Consider the following 20,415-nt stretch of genomic DNA (forward strand, 5'->3'; position numbering starts at 1 on the left):
TTCAGGAAGCGATGAGCTGTCGCCCGTCGACCTGTTCGGGCGGGTTAGGCCGGCGGACGCGTGGTCGGCCCACTTGATCACAACGTCGTAGCGCGCACGCACGCGCATGGCGATCGCGGAGGGAAGCGCCTCAGCGGCAGAAGAACCAGATGCAGTAGTGCCTGTTGCAGAAGTTCTCGCCGATGTTGTTCACGCGTACCCAGAGGCTGCACACTTGAATGATCAGGGCAACGACAGCCAGTGCCAACACGGCCACGGTCACGCGGAGAACCTTGTAGGAACTGTTGGCCTCCTGCGGCAGAAGGCATGATTAAACCGCTAGGAGAAGGCCGGTACCGTTTAGGGAAGGGTGAACGTGCATTCGGTGAGGATAAACACGCTTCCCGGTTCAGGTTTTTTTAGCCTTATGTAACTCACAGTATGGAGCATCATCTTATAAATGACGTGGCGAACACGATGTGAAGCATTGGCGGAGCCAGAGGGGGGGGGGTGTTCAACCCGTCCCCCGAAATTGCTCAATCTTGCATGTGTATATGTGTGCACGCACACGTACGAACGCACGTAAGAACATGCATAAAGTATGGTTGAACAACCCCCCCCCCAAAAAAAAAATAAAAAAAAATATATATATATATATATATATATATATATATATATATATATATATATATATATATATATATATATATATATATATATATATATATATATATTCTGGCTACGCCCCTGATGTGAAGACATACATCATGCCGTTTATTTGCAGCAGGATGCCGCGCGAGTTCTCTTAATGCAATGTTCTGTTCTCTATAAATCGTTCCTTGGCCACTAAAGGAGAGATCGGTGTTGCCGTGGCGCATTTTTGCGGAGTTCGACCTCGAGACGCTCTTCGTACTCTACATGGACGAAGAGAGTGATACTCTGGCACTGTCCTGCTCTTGAATGAATCGGACGATATCCTCACATGAACCGAAGTCAGCGCTGGTCGTGCTCGGTTGTGTCTGCTGCTATACGCACCTCGACCAGGCATACTGGGACGACAGGGTTGGAAGAGACGTCCTTCGATTGCGGCCGGGCCTGTGATTTCCAGCGCTCCGGCCAATTGACCGCGGGCGCCGCCGGCCGATCCGCGTCTTCCTTGCAGTCATCCACCGGTCGTGTTGTCCGGTCTGGGGGCGTGACGCAGGGCGCTGGGGGAGGCGGCAGGAGTGGCCGCTGCCTCATTTTTTCGGGAGCCCTTAGCTGCACGGTGTGGCTGCGAAGGATAGATAGATAGATAGATAGATAGATAGATAGATAGATAGATAGATAGATAGATAGATAGATAGATAGATAGATAGATAGATAGATAGATAGATAGATAGATAGATAGATAGATCAAAACCTCGGTGATACGATCACGGCTCGTACGAATTTCGGGGTGATACGAATTTTTCTGTGGTCCCGGCCAAGGCCCATTAGCTTGCAATGTATTGGAGTACGGTTGTTGCGAACCGATTTGCACCCGCAACGTTTGATACGAACGTACGCTAGCGCACAAGTACGAACAGGTGGTGCCCGCGCTGTCCCGGAAGACGCGGCAGTCACGCGCGAGCATGTGCGCTGCGCGACCATCAACGGTGCGTCGTTGCCTCCGAGATAGTGCGCGCGAATCGTGGAGGCCTTTGGGCGCCTTCGCGTTCAGATTACAGATGACGTTGACGTCGCACTGTTTTTTTTTTTTCCCAACGTGTTGACGCGTGCTCCTGTGCTCGAGGCAGCAGCGTCTTTGTACTGTGTTAACACGTGCCTGCCACGTCGATGCAAGCCATGTCCCCGCAATCAGAGGTTCTAAGAAACAAGACTGAAACTTGGGCTGCGGGTCCGTCATGAAGTCCCATTAAAGGTGGACGAAGACCCCCAGAGGCGAAGCGGACGGTCAAAGCGCTTCTTAAGTCACTTTCACCGCAGTACTGTGGTGTAATGCAAAAAAGCCTTGTACGATTTGGAAGGGGTTACTAGCGGTCAAGCGTCACGATACATCTGGTTCATTAATTACACATGCGCGCACGCACCGTATATTTACGACTACAAGTATGATCGCGCACGTCTAAAAACTTTACTGACAATCATTCAGGGCTGTTGATGATGCGGCCCTGAGAAACACTAGATTAAAACGTATGCCAACTTTCTTTTGTCGCATACTAATTTTCCATATTTTCTGGTGATAAGAATTTCGGATGATACCAATATTTTTGATAACCCCGCGAGATTCGTATTACCGAGGTTTTACTGTAGATAGATAGATAGATAGATAGATAGATAGATAGATAGATAGATAGATAGATAGATAGATAGATAGATAGATAGATAGATAGATAGATAGATAGATAGATAGATAGATACCAAGAACGATTCCATTTCTTCCCTTCTGTTTTATGATCAGGAGCGCCGATATACTCTTATAAAATCCTCGCGCATGTGCACAGTCTGACCCACGTTTATTGCGGGGAGCTATAGTAATCGGTCCGTGGTTGTCGATTCCCCGCCACGGTGGTCTAGTGGTTATGGCGCTCGACTGCTGACCCGAAGGTCGCGGGATCGAATCCCGGCCGCGGCGGCTGCATTTTCGATGGAGGCGAAAATGTTTGAGGCCCGTGTACTTAGATTTAGGTGCACGTTAAAGAACCCCAGGTGGTCGAAATTTCCGGAGCCCTCCACTACGGCGTCTCTCATAATCATATCGTGGTTTTGGGACGTTAAATCCCAGATATTATTATTATTATTATTATTGGTTGTTGATTAACAATTAACACGCGCATCGCTCACCGGACGCGTGACACCTTGTTGGTGGGCACCAGGCGCCACTTATCCTCGATCGTCTTGTCGCAGCTCGTCGGGTTGACGCGTATCGCCAGGATCTCAACCTCGGCCTGCTCGGGTCGTCTCGTGCCTGCGTCGTGCAGCGCGCGCGCCTTCAGGTCGCGGCCCCATCTGTATAGGCGTCGTGCCAGACAGCCGTGAGCTCCACCATTAGCTGTCTTAAGCAGTATTACGTTGATCGGTATCATTCGATAACCCTGTTCGCATAGGCTGCCACGGTGGCCTAGTGGTTACGGTACTCGGCTGCCGACCCGAAAGACGCGGGTTCGATCCCGGCTGTGGCGGTCGCACTTCGATGGAGGCGAAGTGCTGTACTGTGCGATGTCAATGCACGAACCCCAGGTGGTCGAAATTTATGGGGCTGTGAAGCTATACGTTTCGTGGACATTGCACGATTGGCTAAAGCATATGAAAGGGTAACGTAAATAATGATTCAATACAGATACATCCCGCGCGGTGCTATTTGTATAACTTACAGGGAGGTGAAACATATTTTCAACGTCGAACAAACTCGATAGAGTTTGTTCAACATTAAAAAAAATATGTGTCAAAATATATGCATACGTCGAGCTTCTTGCACGTAAAAAAATTGCACTTAGCAAGGACAAAGCTTTGAAAGCACTTACAATTTGATACCTAAGCTGATCCCTAAATCCAAAACTGGCGCCATTGGCAATATCGTGACGTCATAATGCAGAGTAAAGATTACTTACGCCATGAAAAAATAGAGCTAGGTAATATGACGTTGCTCATAAAGATAACCAACAAGAGTGCTAACGCATGCGTCCTTTGTTTGCATGTGCTCATGAACTTCGGAAGTGGGGGCTCACTCATACGTGTACTTACGTATATACTTGCCCTTAAGTCATAATGCTTCGCGTATACGTGTGTATTATAAGCGTACTGCAAGGCCTGTGTTGTGTATGAATTCAATCAGCTATAGTCGGCCTTTGCATTTGTATTGTCTTTTCTTCGCTGCGTTAAACAACGATATGACCCAAGTATAGCGATATGACCCAACTAGCAAAAGCACTATAGCTTCGTATTGCTGGTCCTAAAATACTGCGTGCACCCTGATCGGTTTTCTTTGTTGCTGGATCTGACATTTTATACCGTCGTCTATTTTGCAACCTGATAATCATGTCAGTCCCATTAAAAGGGTCTCGACAGTCAATGCGGCTGCACAGCAGAGTTAGTGGTCGATAGGATATATATGCTTACTATGACCCCTATCAAAATATTCAGAAGGCAGTGATAGCGGCAGTTTTCAAATTTTTAAAACAGAAAGATTTTACCTGCACCAGGCAACGTTCACCTGAACGGTGAACCGGACATGGAGGTGGCTAATCGTATGAGCACTGCAAGAACGCGTAAGCTTCCGTAATAATAATAATAATAATAATAATAATAATAATAATAATAATAATAATAATAATAATAATAATAATAATAATAATAATAATAATAATAATAATAATAATAATAATAATAATAAAATAACGACCGAAATCGAATAAACGCACTCTGCATGAAGTCGCAAACATGTGTGCATATTCCAGTCATTTTTATATTAATTCGGAAGTTTTGGCTTCTGCCACAGTGCGAATGACGCGATGATTAAATATCTAAAGTGGTCACGAATCGGAGGTCGTCCTAATACAAGTTCGCGAAATATCGCGACTTGGAGCGGCACTTGAGATACACACAGTAATACTATTTTATTCTCCTGCATGCGGTGGGCTGCTTGTGCACTAGTGTGTCGAAATAATGCAATACATTATCCACGCCGACTGTGTGACCGTTACACAAAGGAACGAACACACTTAAACCGAGCACGATACGCTTGCCGCGTGTCAACTGTGCAACACGGATCTATTCTGTCTCATATATACTGTGAACACGCGCATCTGTTCTTTATCAGGGAGGTAGCGAGAATTTTTTTCCGGGGGGGGGGGGGGTTCAGCCATACTTTACGTATGTTCGTGCGTGTGTTTGTATGTGTGCGTGTATGTATACGCAAGGAAAATTGAAAATTTTCGGGGGGGGGAGGGTTGAACCCCCCCGACCCCCCCCCCCCTTGGCCACACCCTGTTCTTTATGTTGAATTAATTCAATACCAAAAAATTCGTAATCCTCGAAATCACGTTCCCAGAAGGATCGATTATGTGTTTCTGACTCATCGTTCGGCGTTTACATTCGCTGTCACCTAAGTCACACTCAGTTACACAGTGTCGTCCAGGATATAGGCGTGCGCACGGGGGGGGGCGAGGGGGCCCCCCCCTATTCACCTAAGAGGGGGGCCGCAAAGTCAGCCCCACGCATTGACATAATAGGGAGGGGGGGCGCAATTTCAGCGCCAGGGGCGTAGCCAGAAATTTTTTTCGGGGGGGTTCATCCATACTTTATGTATGTTCGTGCTTGCGTTTGTATGTGTGCGTGTATATATACGCAAGCAAAACTGAAAAATTTCGGGGGGGAGGTTTGAACCCCCCAACCCCCCCCTTGGCTACGCCCCTGTTCAGCACCGTACATTGACATAATTGGGAGGGGGGGCGCTGCGACGAATATTCGTCCCCCCCCCCCCCCCCCGAAGGGGAACCCTGCGCACGCCTATGGCCCAGGACCAGAGGTGTAGCTAGGGGATGGCACACCAGGCACGTGCCCCTCCAACTCCCTCCGCACTCCCCGCCCTGGCAAAAAAGAAAAAAAAATGACTAAGGCATTAACATATTTCCAGTTCTGCATTGTATTTATTTGTGCACCATTTCCTGACCATTTCCTGACATTTTTGCCAAGCAAAACTCATGCCTCCGCAAATGTTTTGAGCATCCCCCACTCGAAGACTTCCGAAGCCTCTGGAGGTCAGGTCCTCGCACTGTTGCGCCTGGTGTTTACGCTCACAGGGCTCCTGAATCGCTACGCCGAGTGGCTGACCGCTGTACTGACGGAGGTCAGTCAGCCGGCGTTCAACGGCAACCACACACAAGGTCAGGTACGTGTAGTCGATGCATGTAACGCTCTGTTGCTTGCAACGCGTCAGACCTTTATGAATACAAACATGGACTTACTTGGACGCACTTTGAACTTTAACGGGACCCTCTCGTTTGGCTTGAGAACGCCGTGGTCGGGGTTGAACTGCAGCCCGTTGGCCTTAGTGATCTTTAACGAGAAGAATGTTCCCGCGCCTGTTATGCGGTGCGAAACGCAAAGCGATATTTCACGGAAGCGCACGCACTATATGCTCTGTGGTGAGGTAACACCTTAGCGCTGTGAAGTGTTCTTTCACGGCCGCGCGTACTGAAGGAGCAAGTATATTTGCGCTTTCCTTACAATTACGTCGGGACGTTGTGTCACGCCATTTAATTGTGTTCGATCATGAACAGAGTCAAATACTTAAAGCATCCACCGCTTGAACAATTTCACTGAAAATGAAGTAAACAAGATTGCCAAACAATACAAATAATTACAGGCAAAACAAAGCGTAAAGCATAATGTCACACTGCACGTGTCTTATACACTATAAATAAGATTAATGACCACCAAGGTATTGTATATACCACCTCTTAATGACTGAGTACTTACATGGAGGCACATATATGTGCGCCTCACCATTCTATCTATCCGTCAAAAAGCTCATCAATGTATAGCGCTCGCATACCGTAATTTGTTGTATATACATAATAGCTCGAGTGAGCCTTGACTGTCAGGTATACAGAGCAACCTTCAGCCAGCGATTTCATTGACCTCGCGCGGAGGCACAGTTGCCACTTCGATATGCGTTCCCGCGCTTATCGAGCCCCATCTCGGAGGTAGTACATAAGCGAGCTACGCAAGTAATCTTGCACAGAATAACATCAGAAATGTTCACGCGCTGGAAGTTGCGCCATGCGCGCGGTGCGCACATGGGCGGTGACCTCGAATCGCACAGTGCGCTAATGTGCATGAGACGTGCGATTTCGCAGTGCGAGCCGTACTCGTGGTTATGAAGGCAAATGAAGAGAAAGAAAATTACCCTGAAGGCCACATCGTACGAGCTCCTGTTGCCGAACTCGCACGCTTCGTACAGGGCATCCGGGTCGCTCTCTTGAACTTTGATGAGAGAGGTCGGTTTGCTGTGGAGTAAAAATGACGCAATTATTAGGGAAATAAGAGAGGATATACTGGCTATTATGAAACGTTACGAAAGTTGCGGCTGTATAAGGCTGGGGTTAAGGTAATCTTTATCGCCCGTGACAAACTCAGTGGATTGCGCGAGCCTTGTTCTAAGGAGCATGCGTGTCTGATCACACTCGCAGATGCTCACGTTCATACTCACATCAAATCACTCTCGCAGGTATTCACTCACATTCATACTCACGTAGACTCACACTCCAAGCAACTTACGTTCACACTCACGTGTACTCCCCCTCATACATACTCACTCACACTCGTACATCAATTCACACGCACAGCTACTCACTCAGGTCCATGCTCACGTCTACTCACGCTCCTGGGGGCTTACTCACACTCACAATTGCACCAACTCACTCACTTTCACTCTCGTCTATTTATACTCACAGGCCCTCACTCACGTTCATACTCACGCGCTTTTACTAGCGCTCATTCTCAGCACTCCTCACACTCATGGGTACTCACGTTCATGCACAAGTTCTTTAACACCTGTTTCTCGCGTTCACTAGCTAACTCGCACTCACCGTCGGTCAGAACTCACTCATGCTTATATTCACGTTTACTAATTCTCACGGGTACTCACTCACGTTCATACTCGAGAAGTATGGACTGCCGGGCGAGTTGGTAACTCATCTTAATGCTGTGGCGCGCAAAAGAACGAAAACTTCATACTCGAGTTCGCACTCACGTCTACTCACTCTTCGATACTCACTCATGCTCCTACTCAGTCGCGTCTACTCACACTCACAGGCACTCACGTTCATATCCTGAAAGTTATTCCTGTCCACAGATATTCGCGCCCATACATCCACTCGCTTGCTTCTTCAATCACTCACACTCACGTCAACCAAACCTCAATGGTTCTCATTCACCACTGTACTCATATTAGCACTCGCACGCACTCACTCATGCTCACAGTCACGTCCACTCACACCTGCCACTTTTCGCTCACGTCCCACTGGACCAAAAAAATCTGTCAGACATGTTCATTAGATCTCAACGTGCGAACTCGCAATGGATCGTCCTGTGAAAAACACTGGAATGTTAGCTCTCGAAAGAAAGAAAGAAAGAAAGAAAGAAAGAAAGAAAGAAAGAAAGGAAGAAAGAAAGAAAGAAAGAAAGAAAGAAAGAAAGGAAGAAAGAAAGAAAGAAAGCCAGTTCCACGCCTGTGAAATCTGCGTAAACAGCGGAGCTGGCAAGCAAGCGCCAACACCTGGCGAACGCAGATTGAGTTCTTTCTTCATCTTCTTCTTTCTTTCTTTTATCTCTTTTTTACAATTTTCTACATCATTTTTCTTCATCTTCCTTCCATACTTTTTCTCTTTCTCTGTTGCCCTCTCTCTTCCTTTTTCTCCTCCTAACACTCACACCCTCCTCCTCACCTTCATTTCTCTTTCGCAACCCTTGACATACTATACTGTACATGGCTATGTTGTGGTTCACCCTCTCACCTCCTATTTTTAACACGAAAGTGTTTTATGCCGGGCTCCACCAAGGCTTTAGTGATGTATTTCCGTCACGGAAATGACGTCGAAAAAATGTACACGATCAGATAGCAAAGAAAAAAAGTTCCGTCAACGGGCCTCGAACCCACGACCGCTCGGTCCGCAACAACACATGCCGGGCGCGCTATCCACTGCGCCACGGTCACAGACTCCAGAGGCTTTACAAACGCGTCTTTTATATCTACCACTCTCCCGGTCGGCGGGGTGGTGTTGCCCTCTGGAAGCGGCAAAGTAAAGGAATTCATCATTACTGTGGCCTCCGCGATTAGTACCTGCAACGCGTTACACGTTCGTCCCATTCGGCGCGTTTTCAATAGAAATGCAATTTTGTCAATGCGTTAACACACCGCGAGGTGGCGACCTTAACCCAAGCGTCGTAAAAGCGTCGGTATCGCTCATAGCATCACGCTGATCAAACCAAAAATAGCTCTGCGACGCTCGCCTGCCTCACCTGGCTGTAACACCGCGTTCCCCGCATACGCGCTCGCCCCGAGAAAAATTGCGGCCAGGCTATCCAGGTGGCACGACGCGCTTTGCGTTTCCCTCTAGTGCGGCCGTGGTGTTCAATCACATTTTAACATGCCGCAGGATGGCGACCAAGTTCTGCGTCTAATGTGCCACGCTTTTCTGGCTATCGCACCTGGTTCTCTGATTACGCTTTCACCGTTAATTACCATAACTAATCATTTAACATGGACGTTGGTCGTCGGGATAGAGATGTACCACCAATCATCAAAGTGGGTGCATCCACGTTAAACGATGCTATAGCTGCCAGACATCAATATACATTGTGCAAACTCTCTTATATCAATGTACAGTAAACATTCAGTTACTTCTATAAGGGCACGTTTTACTTTCGTGTTATTCCGATTCCTATGACGGAGGGATCAACCATGTTTTTCCTCCTCATCCTCACATCACTCCTCCTCACCCTCACTTCCATTTCCCACCTTCTTGCATGGCTATGCTCTGCGAGGAGCTGCTTGGCACATATCCGCTGTCTGTGGCGCATACCCGCCGAGTTTTGCGCGGACGGCAACGGCGCTACACGAAGCCTAAGCGGCTCCGCTGTTAAAATGCCCTGTGTGTTTGATCTTCTGGATGTCCGACGGATATTCTCCGTGGGATATCCCGGAACGGACGTCAGCCTCGCGGTTAAGACGGAATCTTGTGGAGCATTGAGTTCGACTACATAACCTTTTCTTCAACGATTAATTACAAATTGTAGAAGGAGCTTGACGTGGGCGAGTTGTTGTAGCATACTGGAAAATTTAACGTTGCGCAAAACACACGAGGACTAGAAGGACACACGAGGACACGAGTCCTCGTGTGTTTTGCGCAACGTTAAATTTTCCAGACTGTACAAATTGTACCTTACAGTTAGTGCGATTTAAGTTGATCATGACATTCCAGGACAAAACGAGGTGCCAAACCCATTCATTTATATTAACGAGGATCATCAAGTTTCAGAATTCGTGCCGCAAGTGTGCTTACCTGCTGTATAATAATGCTTTGTTTAGTGTATGGCGTTTAACGTCCCAATGTGACACAGGCCATGAGAAACGGCATAGTAAAGGGCGCCGGATAATTCCGACCACCTTACCAGATTGTACATACATGCATGCATGACAAACATGCGATAATGAACATGTCATGACAGGAATGCCTTGATTTGCCTGAAATCCATACAGTGCGGTTTATGCAGCTCCTCGCTGACTGCTTCGTATTACACTGATGTGTGGGATCTGCCGGATTTTTTTTTCTCAACCTGAAAAACCACTTTATTCAAACTCATACGTGCACACTAAGGTTCGTCCTTTTGTTCACACTCATAGATACTCATGTTCACACTGATGTTTACCCACACTAAGGAATTCATCTACGTTAATACTCACACCTACTCACACTCATGGGCACTCACTCACTTTCACATTCAGTTTTCGCTCATAGGCAAAGACGATCATACGTCCACTCACACTCGCAGGTGTATTCGCAGGCGTCCACTCACTCGCATTCATGCTCACTTCTCATACTCAGACACGTTCATACTCACTTGTACTCACTCACAGGTACGCGCTCTCGGTCAGGCTCACGTGAACTCACGAACATGCACTCACTCATGTTCACGTACACACTCGCGTCTACTCATACTCATCGGCACGTGCACTCACGTTAATACTCATGCCCACTCACATTCATGAGTACTCACTCACGTTCATACTCACGCTTACAGTCATCATCATCATCATCATCATCATCATCATCATCATCATCATCATCATCATCATCATCATCAGCCTGTCTACGCCCACTGCAGGGCAAAGGCCTCTCCCATGTTCCGCCAATCAACCCGGTCCTGTGCTTTCTGCTGCCACGTTATACCTACAAACTTCTTAATCTCATCTACCCACCTAATTTTCTGTCTTCCCCTCACGCGTTTGCCCTCTCTTGGAATCCAGTCAGTTACCCTTAATGACCACCGGTTATCCTGCCGACGTGCTACGTGCCCGGCCCATATCAATTTCTTCTTCTTAATTTCAACTATGATATCCTTAACCCCCGTTTGTTCCCTGACCCACTCTGCTCTCTTCCTGTCTCTTAAGGTTACACCTATCATTTTCCTTTCCATCGCTCGCTGCGTCGTCCTCAATTTAAGTTGAACCCTCTTTGTAAGTCTCCAGGTTTCTTCTCCGTAGGTAAGTGCCGGTAAGATGCAGCTGTTATATACCTTCCTCTTGAGGGATAGTGGGAGATTACCATTCATGATTTGATAATGCTTGCCGAATGAGCCCCAACCCATCCTTATTCTTCTAGTTATTTCACTCTCATGGTTCGGCTCCGCGGTTATTACCTGTCCTAAGTGGACGTACTCCTTTACAACTTCCAGTGTCTCGCCACCTATCGCAAAGCGCTGTTCTCTGCCAAGATTGTTCCACATTACTTTAGTTTTATGCATATTAATTTTCAGACCTACTCTTCTACTTTCCGTATCCAGTTCAGTAATCATGAGCTGTAATTCGTCTCCCGCGTTACTCATCAATGCAATGTCATCAGCGAATCGGAGGTTACTGAGATACCCTCCATTAACTCTTATCCCTAACTCTTCCCAAACTAGGGCCCTGAAAACTTCTTGTAAACATGTGGTGAATAACATTGGAGAGATCGTCTCTCCCTGTCGTACGCCCTTCTTTATTGGGATTCTGTCGCTTTCTTTATGAAGGACTATAGTGGCTGTGGATGCGCTGTAGATTTCTTCCATTATGTTTATATAGGCTTCGTCGATGCCCTGATTCCGCAGTGCTTGCATGACTGCTGATGTCTCCACCGAATCAAACGCCGCCTTTCATCATTGTGAACAGCAGACGCCTGTCACATCCGAAGGTGGCGTTTATGTGTGTTTCAAGTGTGTTTATATCTATATTTTTTGTTTGTTTGCTTTGCTCTGCTTTTCCTGTCTGCCTATACTGCCTATACCTCCTTTCCTGCTTTTGTTTGTTACTCCTAAAGACACAGGCTCCGCGTACTGCATGAAGGTAGGGTGGCAGTCTGTCGCGAGAATAATCGTTTCGACTGAATCCTTGAAACAAAGCGTATTGGGTATTGGAGCTGTGAGCGGTGTCGAGAGGCAAATAATTGCATCAGTGGATCCGGAGGAGGAGGAGGGTGGCAGAGGAGTCGATGGTGTTCTGGTGGCTTATACATAGGCGCTGGTGACATGCGACTTACCCTAAAACCTGCATTCCACGCAAAGTTGAAATGCTTGACAGAATGTTGGTGGTCTTTAGGCTCACTTTAGCGGCTCAAGGTAGCGCAATAAGCAAAGGCGACACTATCATTGAGCGCCTATATGCCTGCCACAGAAAAATCACAGCAATCCACCGAGATATTACCGATGTCAAAAATATAAAAAAAAGCAACGATATTGTCACGTTATACTGTATAGCACAGAGCCTCTGTCTATCGGAAGGGCAGGACGTCGAGCTGAACCGATCACTGGGAACACGACTTGATCATCTTTTCCACTTCCTTTTCCCTTCTCTGTTTCGCAGTGGCACAGACCAGTCGGCCAGCAATGAAACCGCACAGCACAATCTTATCCCATGCTCGTGGCAATATTATAGGTAGCTTCTTTTAAATGCAAAGCATTTCTTAGCGAACCTCTGGCACTTTGAGCGTTTCCATCTATCTATCTATCTATCTATCTATCTATCTATCTATCTATCTATCTATCTATCTATCTATCTATCTATCTATCTATCTATCTATCTATCTATCTATCTATCTATCTATCTATCTATCTATCTATCTATCTATCTATCTATCTATCTATCTATCTATCTATCTATCTATCTATCTATCTATCTATCTATCTATCTATCTATCTATCTATCTATCTATCTATCTATCTATCTATCTATCTATCTATCTAGCCGCCTATGTCTGGGCGCTCTCATGATCGCCTCCTTAACTTGGTGTCGACCAAAATTGGCATTGGAGGGTAAGAGGTTTTGACGAATATGACTGTCGGGTCATGACATGAATAGCGTGAAAATCCTGCCGCGTACGTCGTCAAACCCTTTCCTCCAGACCCTTTCCCATACCCGTTTACCATGGGCCGCAGTGTACGGGTATGCCAGATTTTATTGACAGTTTATATCTACCCAGGAACGACGACTACAGATAATTTAAATGCGAGAGCCTTAAAGGAGTACTGACACGATTTTGAAGTGCAGCAAAACGGACGTTTTTGGTTTCCTTGGCATGTAGTGTTAACGCTCTCCCCACAGCGCGTCCGGGAAACACGTATAACTATTTAAGTTTGATTTTAAAAGTTTTCATCTCCCTGCATCTGCAAGGCAGCTTCACCGCATGGAGAGCCCTATGACGTTTCAAGTCAGCTCACTTGGTTTGCGAAATCTGGGTTCTGCATGCAGCCTAAATCACAGAAATTGCTGTCGAAGGCACTGGACGACAGTTCACTCATCATGAACCACGTTCGACTGACAGCAAAGGACAGCAGGTGCATATTTCGTGGGTTGCAGTCTGCCCGTGACGTCACGGGCAGACTTGACACGTCACTATGAAGCCGCCCTCTCGAAACCGAAACCGAAACTGCTGGTTGAAAGAAGCGGTATTAAAAATATATGCAATGCATCCCCAGGCACCACGACACTCTTTTTAGGGTTCTCGACACCCGTGCTTTCATTTAGAGCAACAACCCGAAAAATTTTAAAATTCATGTCAGTACTCCTTTAAGAAAAACTGACATCAGCAGCGTTGACCCGAGAATGGAAAGAATGAAAATTAGGATCCCAGCAGGAATCGAACCCAAGCATTCTGCGTGACATTCAGGTATTCTACCACACAGCCGCGCCCGGTATATAAACTGGTTTGGAAGAACAGCCTATGCAGTCGTAATGTCGGTGCAACGTCAATTGTGATTGTGGTGCTTGCTATCTAATTTTACAAGAAAGCATTAAACACTACATGATACTCCTACGATGTTTATAACGTCCGTGGTTCCAGTGTTGGCTCCGCTTACAGCAGTCTAATTCAGCATACGATTCAGCAAGCTATATTGAAGCATTGCGCGACCCCGGAGGAATACATTAACGAAAGTTACGTATGATATTCACATGACTGCACCATAAAGTGCACTTAGTTTCGATAATACTGACAGATACTCTAACGTGAGGGCTGACGTTACGCCGCACCATAAATTACCTTTTAAACAGCTGTGTTGTCGGCGTGCCTGGTAAGCCCACGATGTGCACACAGCTACTGCACTTACAAAAACACGTCGATCCACCTCGTAACGCTTGGCTCAAACCCATAAAATAGAGCATAGAAATACTCGCTGACTGCTTTTCTAGTTATTTACAGTATACTGCGGTCACGAAGGACCATGCAGGTGGGAAACTATACACTTGTAGATTTACAAGCACAAATGGAGCCGTAAGGCACACAAGCTCACAGAGAAGGGAAACAAAGCAAACATATCGGCATATCTATAAGTATTACAAGAAACCAACGCAGCCTGTCAAGATAACAAAATAATACAGCTCATAGAAAAGTGACGCATACCATAAGATAAAAAAAAGAAAAATAAATAAATAAGCACTCCTACCCCTATCTTCAAAAATGTTTACTCCCGTAATCGAGTGCAAGACATATAGCAAGAGGCAATCGTAGAACAAAAAAAACAAAAAATCCCGGAGGAATACATTAACGAAAGTTACGTATGATATTCACATGACTGCACCATAAAGTGCACTTAGTTTCGATAATCGATAATCGTATGAAACCGATTCCCACAACGCGTGGGATCTGTCGAATTTTTTATGTTCCGGCCCCCCAGTCCGCCCCCCTAAAAATAGTAATTGAAAGAGACAGTGTCGATACTGAAAGGTTTGAATGTTCCTGTCAACCTAGTAAGATTCATTTGTTGGTCAACTTGAGCCCTTCGAAATGAAATGTCCCCCTTAATGTGATCTGCCGTACGTGGGAAGGGAAAGGGGAGCGCAGTCAAGAAGAGCGTTAACTGTCAGCATAACACGGTGAACACCTTCCCGGATGCAGTAGTGTTTACGTACACAAAGTACCTCTCAAATGTCGCACATTGCCGTATATGACACGTTGGCACTGGTCTCCTCAAAGAGGCGGCGTTAACTCCTGTGCTCCTACAAAGAACACACACACACACACACACACACACACACACACACACACACACACACACACACACACACACACACACACACACACACACACGCACACGCACACACACACACACACACACACACACACACACACACACACACACGCACACGCACACGCACACGCACGCACACACATATATATATATTTAATGGTTCTGAATTTGCGATTGTTTTTTATTTAACAAGTGGATATACTGGACATTTTCCCCGTCTACTATTATACAGGTCCGAAGCGCATGCGCTTGTTCGACCCTGAGCGCTCTAACACACATATAGAGTTAGTAATATATAGTATGCCTCTGCTTGAGGCATCTCACGCGGAATATGTCGCGTGCACTGCGTCTTTCGTACATGCTCTCTAATGAACCACAGTAAACGTGATATGCAGTTTGCCTGAACAGGAATAAGTGCCTCAGAGAGGTTTGCAGACGTTTCAATAGGTTGACCTATCTTCGTCACAGGCGCCTCATTTTCTCTCCAGTTTCTCCTTTTACAGATGACAAGTACCGACAGCGACACCACGTGACATTACGTCACTGACTAACCCCTTTGACAAAGGCAGGTTTCTGTTCACACAACCTGTACATCATTGTGTTTCCGTCCGTCGGTTCCCCCCCTGTACTTCGGAAATCCTAGTAAAGATTCTCTCAAGCTTCGACCGGTGTGAAATTACAAGCTTTGACATGCCCTTATGCATTCCTTCTTCAAATGGCGCAGCCCGTTTGGCAATTGTATTGTATTGTGTTTATTCACAACAAGGTTGCGAGGATGACCAGGCAAAAAAGCTGCATTGAGCAGCTTGAGGGGAACCTGGCCACCTCATACCCTTTCTCGTTACCCTTAGCACGCTACTAATTAATTAATTAATTATGAAATTTTGGTGGCGCGGAATGAAAGAAAAAAAGCCGTCCGTGTCTACTGAGATATCGACGCTCATTAAAGTTACACCAAAATGAAAGAACACTAGAGCTGTGTTTGTAAATTATAATATTACACAAAAATAATAAAGGCCACGGTTACATATGAATTATAATCCAGAAAAGATGCAAAAACGAAAGTCCAGTGGATACACCATCTTGAAGTTTTCCTGATAGCTCGCCGAGACGTCGTGAATATTAAAACTATTCATCTTTCACCTTAATTTGATATTAAAATAATCAGCCAGTTGAAAAATGAGAATGGTACAGTATATTACTGTCAACGAATTCATATGTGTTTTCCTTTAGTGTCCCATAGAAGAAATTCGCGATGGCCAAAATCGTTTCGAAACCCTGCACACGTAAAACAACCTTCGTAAGTATACTCGAGTCGATGGCCTCAATTGCAGTCAGACAACGACGTCGCAGAACATAAGTGCATATGGGTGGATGGGCTTACCTTACCCACGTGTTGGGACCCTTGGGCTTCTTGTCCCTGTCCAGGATCAGCGCCTTGTACTCCCAAACGGTCTCCTCGACCCTGTCATCTGCGGACGGAGCGCGGCGGTGAGCGCCGCTGCGCGCCAGCTTGCAGGAGGCCGCCACTCACTGCCTGTCGTCATGCCGCTGACCGGGGCGCGGGCCTCCTCGAAGCGCGAAGACCGGGCGAAGCATAGCGCTGCCGCGACACCGTCCCGCCCACGTTGCCGCTGGTGGCTTCGCTCTCACGCCGTCACCCAGCCCTATTCTCCCGTTGGACGATGACGATGATGATAATGTCCTCACCCTGATGGCGCTCACTCACAAAGGGGGATGCGTCAAGAACCGGGCGGCAAGATCTTTAAGCTAAATACCTATGAAGCTAAAAACAAACACTGGTACTTTAGACTAAAAATAAAACATAGCTAATAAATGAAAACGCTAAACGAGCAAACGGTCACACTATCAGATGGGATTTATGACGAATATAATGACGGGTTCGGAACCAATAATTTGAATAAATAAATATACACTTACATGGCATTTCTTTTTGTTTCATTTATGAAATCAAACACAGCAGAGCAGACATCCCTGTGTCCATATAACCTGATGTAGTACCGCCAAATGATAAATTTACTGCATCATTCATTTCTAATCCTAACTTTTGAAGTGGAGCGACAAGGTATCTTTTTCTCTGATCAGAATATTGGCGACAGAATAAAAATAAGTGGTCTATTGTCTCTATTTTTTTTGCAAAGCTGACACAACGGTGACGCCTTGAGTCCAGCTTTGTGTAAGTAATAATTCAACTGCGGAATTGTACAGCGTAATCTGGTGTAAGTAACTTCTAACTACCGAGATACGCACCACTGTTTATTCCAGCAAAATCTTAGAAGTACGAAGTCTCTGCATTTATCCAATGACAATTTGCCTATTTCATTGTGCAAACAAGCATTTCTAAACCTTAATGCTGTCGCGTAAGCCGTATCAGGTAAAATTGAGATAAGGGGTCCACATAGAGATATTGTGCCTAATGAGTCTACCATCCCATTCAGATATATCCCGCGGTGGCCTGGTACCCATAGCAACTGGGTGTTTTCCAAGTTTGCCGCTGTTAGATGACGAAACATACTAATGAGCGTCAAATTTGTTGCCGTAGAGGGTGTAGAACATACTGAAAGAGAATCTGTTATTATAACAGCTTCTGATTCACTTGAAGGAAGTTTGCGTAGTGCTAGAACAATTGCAAATAATTCTGCAATGAATATAGGTGTACAATCTAAAAGTCGAACCGGAAAAGACCAGTGTATACAGGCGAAAAAGAAGACAAACCCTCGAAATTCACCGTGCTCATCGTAAACTTCTATTTCTAAACATATTTAGATTATAAAACAATTTCATCTCCAAAACAAGGCACCGCCCGTTTCATGGCCGATCCCCCGCGGTGGGTTGCGTCAGATTACTAAGGAACAACCAACCAACCAATACTCTGCAGTCGGCAAGCACTACGGCTTGGGGTATAATGAGAACGCAGCGTCCAAATGCTGCTGCAGGCACGCACGTATGACAACCACGCGCGTTTATTGAGAAGCAATATCTGTGAGTTACCGCATGTAACTAAACGATTAGACATGACGAGGACGCTCGTTTGCGTCGCCGCTTGTTCATTTACCTGACGAAGCACATCTACCACTGTGGCCTCGTTGGATATGAGACAGGCATGCTGAAGCAACAGCAACGATAACAACAATAACAAAGAAGTTGTGTAACTGACGTCGCCGTATATAGGTCTCCAGATATATCAAACTCACATGGTCTCCTATGCATTCGCCTAAGACGACTCGAAGGCGAGAGCCATCTTCTTTTTCTTCTCACTCGATGTATTGATCCTCCCCCGCCCCCTCCGAAAGGATTCTGCGCCTAACGTGTTTTTGCACTGCCTCCGTGATCGGCCCAGCTTTGAACAAGCGACGATGCCATGTGATGACGTCATAACGTGACGTCATGGTGACGCAAAAGAAAATTTGGCGATCTGTGACGCCATGTGACATCATATAGTGACGCCATAGCGTGATTATTTCTTGCATCACTCGGGTTGACGCCGACTGTCAATTTTCGCGTTTGATGCGGCATCTAAAGCTTTAATAATCATTCTCCTAAAACGTTTTCTTTTCTTTCGTGCTAAATGCGCAGTCTTCACGAGCAAACGTCAGAGGCCGCGCACAACTGGCTGGGACTAAGCTGGAACAATGGTTTCTGCGAACCAGTTGCGGTTGCGTTGCCCACTCACAAAGATTTACGGGGTTGCTCCATTTTTTGCCATCGCTGCATCTGCTAAATGCGAGCCCAGCAACATGGGCTTTGTAGTCATAAAATAACCAGAAAGGAAGGCGTACACGGCATGAACACAGACTAAACTGTTGGTTTTATTGAAGCCATGGTGATTTATGAGGAACATCTCTTTCAAGTGTCACCTGTCAATAAATAAATAAATAAATAAATAAATAAATAAATAAATAAATAAATAAATAAACTTCACCGACGATATGCAGAACAAACAGCTGACTTTCCCTATGTCCATCTCTCGACATCTGCAGCACAGGTGTATGCGTGCTTTATTTTTCTGTCAACAAATTAGGCGACTGACTGACTCAGGCGTCTATATACCGCCTTTTTAGTGTGAAACACTTCTATAATATCTCTGTTAATTTGATGACTGTCCTGTTAATTTGATGACTGACCGGCATGGACAGGCAAGAGCCTGTCCATGCCGGTCACCTAGAACTCCGGCAGTGATCTGTCACGTGTGCCGGATATATGCCTGGCTCCCCTTTCTCCGCACCACGTCAGACCATGGCTTCTGTGCAGCGTTTTTAGGGCAACACCTCGAGATCCCTTCGCACCGCTATTCTCGCTGTATTATTACATGTGACAACACATTCATTTCCTATAAATCCAGCCTTCTGATGCCCGTATACGTGAATGCCGTCCGATTCTTTTCTTCACGGTTTTGTTGTAGGTGATAAATGACCTCATGGGAGATATGAATGACGACCGCGTGGTCAGTCCTTCAATGCGCGAGCACCGCTTTAGAGTTTAGTGAACAATCTTGCGGGGTGGGTATTTTCGCAATGTTGCCGATTGTGTATATAGAAGTGTCCGACCTCAGTCGGTGATGCGACTGCGCATGGATGCGGGCTAAGTCCTGAAATAATCCGGAAAATGAAAGAGGCAGCACGAAACAATGCACAGTGAAAATACAGAAGGATCGAAGAAGTATTTGAAAAAAAACGATGGCGAAGAGATGACAAAAATAAACAACACCATTACCTGCATATGCATATAACAAACACTGCATCTCCCCCTTTTACAAGGCCAAACTTGGCCGCAGGTCGTATGCGGACAACAAATTTAAGCTGGTCGGAAATGCGACAAACCTATGCTTGCGGGGACGTAATACCCTTATGCAGTATACGTTTCCCGTACGATAGGATTTTTCGACTGTGAGCCGGGGCGGACAGACGCAGTTGTTTCCAGACCCTGTTATCCTTGGAGAGAGAAACGAGTGCGTCTACTGAAAGCAGAGGACCATGCAGTAGTCATCTCTGCCTATACGGGATAGCTTGAATGTTAGTTATCTGTACTGACTTCTTTGCAGCCTGTGCGTCCTCTTTCTTTCTTCCTTTCTTTCTTTCTTTCTTTCTTTCTTTCTTTCTTTCTTTCTTTCTTTCTTTCTTTCTTTCTTTCTTTAGCCCCCGAACACTT

At 46.0% G+C, this 20,415-nt stretch overlaps 1 protein-coding gene across 1 annotated transcript; it reads right to left on the reverse strand.

Annotated features, from left to right (window-relative positions):
• Window positions 1-130: 130 nt before the first annotated feature.
• Window positions 131-16,801, reverse strand: LOC119382152 (uncharacterized). The gene is made up of 7 exons (XM_037649882.2): window positions 16,781-16,801; window positions 16,631-16,718; window positions 6,872-6,971; window positions 5,928-6,018; window positions 2,806-2,929; window positions 1,015-1,252; window positions 131-292 (listed from the first exon to the last, which is right to left on the reverse strand). Exons 1-7 carry the CDS (start codon window positions 16,791-16,793, stop codon window positions 131-133), a joined length of 816 nt encoding a protein of 271 aa, XP_037505810.1. The 5' UTR covers window positions 16,794-16,801.
• Window positions 16,802-20,415: the final 3,614 nt, after the last annotated feature.

This window comes from Rhipicephalus sanguineus, chromosome 1 (assembly GCF_013339695.2).
Source record: "Rhipicephalus sanguineus isolate Rsan-2018 chromosome 1, BIME_Rsan_1.4, whole genome shotgun sequence".
Taxonomy (NCBI): domain Eukaryota; kingdom Metazoa; phylum Arthropoda; class Arachnida; order Ixodida; family Ixodidae; genus Rhipicephalus; species Rhipicephalus sanguineus.